General features: G+C 36.7%; 1 protein-coding gene across 1 annotated transcript in view; it reads right to left on the bottom strand.

The window, feature by feature from the left end:
- Window positions 1-1,500: 1,500 nt before the first annotated feature.
- Window positions 1,501-9,262, bottom strand: part of LOC110106547 (DDRGK domain-containing protein 1) — a 25,721-nt gene continuing 17,959 nt past the window's right edge. Inside the window, exons 6-7 of the mRNA XM_020836480.2 lie at window positions 2,039-2,075; window positions 1,501-1,955 (exon numbers count right to left, since the gene is read on the bottom strand). Of these exons, the coding sequence (XP_020692139.1) occupies window positions 1,753-1,955; window positions 2,039-2,075 (240 nt within the window). The 3' untranslated portion in view covers window positions 1,501-1,752. The remainder of the gene's footprint in view (window positions 1,956-2,038; window positions 2,076-9,262) is intronic.

Below are 9,262 nucleotides of genomic sequence, written 5' to 3'. Positions count from 1 at the left end.
CGGAAGCAGCAGTGAATGAGGGAGCGCGAAAGCACCAAATGCTATCACATGGAACCGTAGAAGCAAGATCGAAACATGCCTTACGCATCACGAGCTGCTCGGGAGCTTGCACCCATCACAATGAGCCAAGCCCAGAGCAAGACATTTGAGCTCGAGTTCGAGCTCGCTATCTAGCCTATGAGCCGAGCTCAAGTTAAGCCTGACTCAGCTCATTTGCACCCCTAATGTGGAAAGCTTTTTTATTGCTTCTTAAAACAACTTTCTAGTACAAAAATTAAAAACTTTATACTAAAAAACTGCTCCAATAAATAATAAGACCACCGTCCCAAATGAAACCTAAATTAATAATAAATCCCATTATCAAGTCCCCTTTGTTAGTTGGTCCTTCCATATTTCTTAAATAAATTGTCAACTAACTTCTTTCAAGAAAAAAAATTTATTATGTTCATAATAGTTTTTTAAAATAATTATTTTTTCTTACAATAATTCACCAATGGTTTTTATAGGTAAAAAAAATTATATCAAGATATATCAAAATGGATTTGAAAATAATTGAATTAATTTTGAGACTAGTCTTGTATATGAAGAATTTGAATTGAACTAACCTCAAAATAAATTTAATAATTTGTAAACTAAGTATGATATATGCAACTCATATAAAAATATTATAATACAATTTGTTCTGGTTTTAGAGAAACTACATCCATTTTAACCTGAATTAACTCTTAAAGCTTTTGTCTAATCCTCACCAGAAAAATCTCTTCCGATACACTCTGCCCATTCCAGTAAATACAGCGGAGTCAGAAAATATATTTAAGAGGGGCTATTTTTTTTTTTTTTCCTTCAATTTTTTACATACAAGCTTAGGATCAATATAATCAGTATTAAAAATAATAAAACTTTAATAGTAAATTAGTTTATTTTCTTCCTTCACAAAATGACTTCAATCATCAAATCACTTGATTTCTGCTAGAACATGTTTAATATATTAACTAAATATGTGATATTAAAAATCTCATTGCACAAAAAAAAAATTATAAAATCTCTTTAAGATCGAATCAATATAGAATTTAGATAATATCAATCAAGAAAAAAATGTAAATAAATAGGAAATTAAATTAGGAGTGATTTGAATGGATGATCAATCTTGATCATGGACTGTTTATTGGGCATTTAAATGTCTTAGTGATATCTGAATTTGGCGATCTTGGGCTCGTTGGATTCGTCTTGTCTAGCCGCTTGATTCGACTATAAGAATGTCATGTTTGGAAACCGTTTGGTAATACAAATTACGGTTTGAACCCTCCAAATATGCTTCGGGTCTTTGATTTGGAGTCATTTGGGTTCAGATTGAGTTGAATTTGGTGTTGGTGAGTTCGTATTTTCGAGACGTTCAGTTCGACTATAAGTTTACTGAAATCGGAGTTCATATGATCTCTAATTTAATTCTTGAAGTTTCCAACTTGATTTTGTCTTGAGATTAAAAAATAAAAATTTTCATTGACACAAAAAGTAGACTGATCTGAGTTCAAATAAGTCAAGATCGAGCACTAATTATAACATAAAGGATGCAATACAGAGAGCTTCATCCTATATTATCAGCACTTTAACTTGTTAGTAAGCTAAGAACATATACACGAGTTTGATTTAAGTTTTGTTTGGGACAACTTTCTTACTGCTTCTTGAAGCAGCTTTTTAATATTGCATTAAAAAACTGTTTTAAGAAGTAAGAAAGTCATCCCAAACGAAACCTTAGTTGACAGCTACTGCTTCTGAACTATGTTCTTCCTCAAAATGTGGCTTAGGCTCCAAATCAATGAATTGGTTGGACTTGCTTGCTAGATGCGAAATGCTTACTCTCCCCTGTCGTTTAATGTAATCAGCAACTGCCTTCATTTCCTCAGGAGATATGTATATGTATTTTCCACGATCATCCATGACACCAGATAGTCTCCCTGAAACACCACAAATATATAGTAACTTGAATCTAACTTTATCACCGGCGTGGCTATAAAACAAACAAATTTATAATATGTACCAATATTTTCCAATTCCAGTATTCGGTTTATGCAGTCCTGAAAAACAAGCAGAAAAAAAAACGGTAACATCAGGGGATGATATGATAAATCCAGAACAAGAACTTTATTACAGATTGACAAGTTAGACAAAAGACAGATCCGCATCAAAATGTAGATCGAATAATATCAATATATCAGAGGAAATTTGAAGGGAACTGGTCTCTAGCTGTATTAAACAGAATAACTTTCACAAACATCAATATTGTCATCCTTAAACTTATGATTATTAATTTTTTTCTCAAGGCTCGCATTCTAAACACTGTTGCATAGAAAAAAAAACAGATTTTTAATGGTTCTATTGTAGAAGACTCTCCATTGGATAAGTCACATAGCCTCACATGCATAAGAAAACAGCCGAGTTCAGGCGTAGAATGTATCATTAAAAAAAAATCCCGCGCCTCAGTAAAAAAGTTTTAAGGTTTAGTACTTTCAAGGTTGAGTTGGAGGAATGCATCGGGCTTATTGTGTGATAGAAAATTCCACCTCAAACTTAAGGAAAAAATCAATAAGATGATGGTGAGACCTGCAATGTTTTATGGTGCTAAATACTGGCCAGTAAAAGAGAAGCATAACACAAAGTGTTGCAGAGGTGAGGAGGCTCAGGTGGATGAGTGGCTTTACCCTTAGAGATAGGATACGAAATGAGCATATACGTGAAAACGTTGGAGTAGCTCCGATGGAAGATATGATTAGAGAGAGTCGCCTTAGATGGTTTGGTCACATAAAACAGCAACATTCTGATGACCCGGTTAGGAAAGTAGAGGTATTAGATTTTGCTTAAATTAAGAATGGTAGAGGTAGGCCTAAAAAGACTCGAACGAGAATTTGACTTTTAACAGGACAATGGAGAAAAAAGGATTCATTTAGCCGACCCCACGTAGTGGGACAAAAGCTTGATGTTGTTATTGTTACTTTCAAGGTTGAATATCCTTAACTATCATTGGTGTTTTCTCATGTAATCTTTGGTATGCAGCTGTGAAGAAATGGTGCATGCAAATACCGTAATGACTGAAGTTTGGGGAATGTTCAACTGTGCAGTCCCCTTGGTCATCATCAATATAGGTACTGCAAGAACTAACCAATCTGCCAGAGTCCTCAAGTCTTTTATCCTCACTATGAGGGCAAATTATTGCGTCCGGTGTCCGGATTCGTCCGGACACCAATCTAGACGCGCCACATCACCAAATACACTGAGCCCCGATGTATTTGTGTGACGTGGCGCATCTGAATTAATTGTCTAGACGTCAGGTGACCGGACACAATAATTCGCCCACTATGAGGACTACAAAAGCTTCACAACACAGAAGGGCCTCTAATGATGTCGTCGTAGTTCTATTTGCAAAGGGCCTGCCTTATGACTGAGACCTAATGTGATAATCCCAAAAAAGCCAGGTTGCAGCCCACTGAATCCATTTCACCCAAATCTCTTTTTAACAGCCTTTTATATATAGCAAGCTTTTTATACTTCCTAATCATTTCGGCATCAACTTTTCCCAATGAAACTAGATACAACAAAAGCCATGATAATTTGATAACCTTAAACATTCATGTGTAATGTTTTAAAGGCTAGTAATGGTGATAATTTCAGTTGTTTTCAACAACATTTGCTAAAACAGAGAGCAGCCAAAATTGGACAAATATAATCACCCAGGTCTACCTTGGCAAATGCTAAAAAAAGGAGAGACATAAAGGAGCTATTATTCTATGCAGACACCGGACGGTTCTCCCGTCCAGTTATGCGCTCGGTACCAAGCAGTGCCGAGTGCGGGTATCGAGCTCTGTACCAAGCGCAGTACATTTTTGGGATAACGTGGCGCATTTTTATTGGTCTCCGAAAGCCCTCTGGACTCCGCACAGAATAATAAATCAACATAAAGTGAGCAACCGAAATTTGACGGTATATTCAACCGGATCTTTCTTGTCTCTTGAAGCTAATGATAGTGAGAACGCATTAAAAAAATGAAAGTGACTGGCCAATATATTTATGTACCAGCGAAAAATGCTACTTAAATCCTATCATTAAGTAGCAGGGCAAGTTCGCATGCCCACGCCAAATTTCACGTAACAAATGGTCATTAGGATGAAGGGTATATGACTTGTGAAATTTTATTTACATGTTGCATAATTTTCTACATCCCAGAATAAATTTACACTAAAAAATCTAGAACTTAACACCTCCTACATGAATACTACTATGAAGTTCTTAAGGAAAAAATCAAGGGCTATATAATCCTTTTAAATTATCTATGAATTTAAATTTAGTTTCATCGTAGTGCTTCTTAAATAAACTTTAATTTGTAGTTCTTTAATGAGAAAATTTGAAGCTGAATCATAATTTTCTGTTGTTTCATTTTTGGAAGGGGTGTTTAGATCTATAACACCATCTTTAAAGCTTGTTAACTACAATATATTGGGGTTTCAAATATTACCTATAACACCCAAAAAACAAAAATCTTTTAAAATTTTCACCAAGTGAGAGTTAATGATACATGAAATATTATATTCACACACCAAATTTTAAGCTCAACTAAATCTATTATACAGAGTTACCACTCATTAATGAGCACTGTTAAAAGAAATTAGAAGGCTTACAACGAGTGGTTGCACATGTATGAGTAGCCCTATGTAAGTTGCTCTATAATTAGGCAATCCAGTTAAGTAGCTCTGATGCCGGCAAGCAACCAAGGTTGCTTAAGAAAAATCAGTCTGTAATTTATCTAGTTTTTTTAACAAATCAACAATAAAGTCAAATTGGATTTATCTATGAAATGTTGAGTTATATCTGGATTGAGGTCAGCCCAATCTAATTCAAATTATGTCCTATTGAACTATATATACAAGTGTAAAGTATCTTATCATCTTAAATTTATCAACCATGAACATAAACAAATTCAAAGTCTACTTTTTTTCTTAAAAAAAGAGAGTCGGCTGAGCAAGCCAACTCTATACTACCCATAAATTATGTTGGTCGTATTTCTTGATAAACATATAACGCCCATTAATTGAAAGATGTGTGTGGCATGCAACAGACCCTTTTTAAATTCAAAGTCTACTTGTCGGTGTGCTTTTAGTCTACTTTGGATCAAGAGTGCCTATGATTTTTGGCTTCATTTAGTGACAGAATTGAGGAAAAAAGATGACTCATATCTTTTCTCTTTGAAAGTTGATGTACTTTTTCTAATCAACCACAAGGCAGAGATTCCCTATCAGCCTACCAGGAATTAGACATCGAGTGGCGTTTATCAAGGCACCTACTAGTAGCAAGCAATTTCAAGCCGCTAGGCCTTTTATAGTCACGGATATGGTCTCTGTCATTCCAATTATTTACCTGACTAGCACCTTCCTTTTTTGATAACATACCAAACTTTCCAATCACTTTGAGATCAAGTGTGTGACCCTCTATGAGGACCTCCTTCCCTTTTGCTTTGCCCACTCTCCGTGAACACAGTTATCAAAGCTACTACAAGGTGGGTAGCACATACCACAAGCCCTGAACATAATGGTAATTGTGCTTTAATCTAAACAATCTTATTGGGAGCACCAACTTTCATTATCCTCTCTCTCTTTATAGCAATCTCCTGGTTGTAACATTAGAAGGCGCATGCGATGTACATTGAAAGGAAGCTAGGCTCGCAAATCAGACTTTCAAAAGTCCAATATAGAGAAGAGAGAGTGTGGTAATATCATAAAAGAATGAATTCCTTAGCTGCACATGAAGCTTCAAATTTTATCATTACCAGACTAAGAGGCTATTACTATAAGTTCTCCTGATCCCACAAGCAAAAAGCGAAGGAAGGAGTTTCAATGCCTTCTCTGAGAGGAAAAGAGAAAGAGTCGACTCTTACTCTTGTTCAACCCAAATTCTCATGCAAATATCTCATACATCAAGTTTCCAGAAAATTTGAATAGTTACATGATAGCACAACAAGCATGACTACATAGTATGCACGGGTAAGCACAATATATGAGTTAGCAAGGGGCGAAGCGAAGTTAGGCGTGAGAAATTCAAGTTATGTGATAGGGGACTTCTTACATCTACATACGTGAAAGAGACTAGGCAAATCGAATCAACTAAAGGTTTCAGATTCATTTGAAGATAAGAAATCAGGCTAACTTTGGGGATCCCAAATAGGATTCGACTAGTTTTTAGAACATTTTACTATCTTTCAAAAGAAATTTTCTAAAGATTATTGTTGCTAACATCACATAAACTCATACTTCAAACTCTTAACTGGCCTTGGCCCTCAGTCCTAACAACCCACTGCTCTCCTCAACTCCCCTCTTCCCCTAACATCAATCAAAGAAGCAACGAACATCATCAAACTCTAACTACCACCATTTGTCATCACAACAACACTCACCGATCCAATCATGCCTCCAACTACCTCCATCATCGCCCCTAAGGTCATTGTCCCGATGCCGCCACTCAACCTACTAAATTTGTTATTATACTCAATCTCCATCATCAAAATAAAGCAGATCCCAAGCCCCATTATACCACATCCTCTTGGCCCAATACCATTTCCCACAACTCATCCAGCCTCACAACACCAACACAACACTCCATTGTTGCCCCCCTAATTTCTCTTCATATGATGTCGCCATCCTGCACTTCTTTTCCTCATTATTGTCTTTTACCTCAAAACACACATAAATCAGACAACCCCATCCCTAACAGCTAGTTTAAGTTAATCAGTTCACTAAGTCAATCCAAATCCAGATCAAAATCAGATTCACCTTCATATATGTTATACATCAGCATATTGTATTAGATCTGTAAATCGTACAATCCAGATGCGAAGCATGGGCTAAAAACAAGGCTTAACAACCAACAATTACAAAATTCTGCCAAAGAAGAAGGAATAAACATATTCCATAACTCTCAAATAACGACGACATTGTTTGAGCAACATAAATAACAAAGGGGTCCACGTATATAATAAAGCATTAATCTAGTCTTTTTTTATTTGTTTTAGGTATAACAGGTCTTTAATAACTTGTTGGTCTACCTAAATATTATAAATACATCTCTAGTTGCAAACAAAAGGATTATGGAATAGAATTTTTGGTTTCCCTTCTCTTCTCATATCCCTTCTCTTTCTTTGGGAGTTCACGCCTACTCTTAAGGTATCTAATCTTCTTGATCCTTCAAGAAGCTTATCAAATGATGCTTTAGTTGCACTAGCCTCACTTTCCCTCTCCTTTACTTTCAGATCAGTTTCCCTCCTGCAATCAACCACCGCCTTCTACTTAGCCTAACTCTGCTAGCTTTTGAACCTCCAGTCAGCCGCAGCCTTCCAATTGCCCCTTTTTACCAGTCAAACGCAGCTTTCCACCATCTATATGCAACCTCCAATCAACTGAACAACACATTCTTCCAGTTAATTGTAACCTCCAGTCAACCGAACATCACCTGCCTTCCAGACACACCTTTTAGTCGCACTTCTTCCGCAAGATTGGGCACAGCTCTCCGGTTCTGCCCAGAATTCTTTCAAGTAGCGGTCTCCAACCCTTCTTCTCAATCCAAGACCTTCAAGAAACAACAACCCTTGATTTCAACCACAATCCCTACTATATTTTAACAAAAAATAGCTTCTTCCCTAAAACCAGTTTATGTAAGCATTATAAATAGACCCAAATGCTATAATTAAATTCAGGAAATAAAACTGATAGGAAATACTTGATTCCAAGTATTTCCTATTCACTTTCTAGCAAATCTCCAAGCAAAAACTGCTGTTCACAGCAGAGAAACAGCAAAAACAGGGAGAATTCTGGGAAATTCAGCGAGAAAACTCGAGAAAAATCTTGTATTTTACTAGTAGATGCAAGGAAAATAGCAAAGATACAAGGATCCTCTATTCGAGAGGAGGATCGCACTCTCCCAATCTCTAGAATTCGATCTAGAGCCCTAGCCACCAAAGAAGAACAAGAAATCTCTTACAAAATATGGCATAACCCTAATCCTCCCTTTTCTCCCTACTTAATGCATACAATTCAAATCTAATACAAAATGACCTAATTGCCCTTGCTTCTCCTCCTTTTGGCTCCAAGAAATTATTTGAATCTCACGTGGACCCCACTGTTTTCTCCTCCCTTGAGCTCGCCGGCCTCCTTCTTCGATAAAACAGCGGGACCGGCCCAAGGGTTTGGGCCGGCTGGACCGGTCCATGGAGGACCGGTCTAACAAAAACTTATGGTTTCTCCATTAGTCTCTCTTCTTCTCCTTCTTCTTCCTTAAGAAGTCCACACATACCTAGAAGGTGTCTTCCCCTTCTTGATGTAAATCAAGAAGCATAATCAATGTTGCTCTCGTTGCACTAAAAATCTCATTTCCCCTTCTCTGAGCTACACCATTTTTCAAACAATTATTCCTATAAAATGTTGGATCAAACTAAGCTTAGTATAAACCAATCGAGGTATATTCATCAATGTCCTATAATCATGTATGAGCAACCCAATGTGAGACTACAATGCCATCCAATAAGCCTAACAAACAAAATTTTTTAGGGAACCCAACATAATGTCTCTATGCATGCAAACGATCCCGAAAAAGGGGTTCTTGCATCAACATGTGCCTCACATGTGCAGCAAAGAGGGTAAGGGGATAACGTTTTTGGATAGAACGCCAAGTGTTCATTGTTTTACTAATGTAGTTTATCACACAGTTGAGATAAGGATATATGGTGGTAGCTATGCAAGGGGTAGCACTGCAGCATCTAAAAATTTAGTGTTAAGCGATATTTACATTTCGCTTGCACTTTTGCTCTCTCCTTCTGCCTCCTTGAATGATAGAAGCAGTTTTAGCATGTATGATTCAACAACTGTAAGAGAAATTCTAAAATAATAATAATAATACAACAACAACAACAACAACATCAAGCCTTTATCCCACTACGTGGGGTCGGCTACATGAATCCTTTTTCTCCATTGTGTCCTATTAAAAGCCAAATTCTCGTTTAAATCTAATAAAGAAAGGTCATTCCTAATATTTTCTAACCAAGTCTTTTTAGGTCTACCCCTACCTTTCTTAACACAAGTCAAATCTAATACCTCTACTCTCCTAACCGGGTCATCACAAGGCCGATGTTTTATGTGACCAAACCATCTAAGGCGACTCTCTCTAATCTTATCTTCTACTGGAGCTACTCCAACCTTTTCACATATATGCTCATTTCGTATCCTAT

This window comes from Dendrobium catenatum, unplaced genomic scaffold, assembly GCF_001605985.2.
Source record: "Dendrobium catenatum unplaced genomic scaffold, ASM160598v2 fragScaff_scaffold_362, whole genome shotgun sequence".
Classification (NCBI taxonomy): Eukaryota; Viridiplantae; Streptophyta; class Magnoliopsida; order Asparagales; family Orchidaceae; genus Dendrobium; species Dendrobium catenatum.
This window is presented reverse-complemented; position numbering and strand designations above follow the sequence as displayed.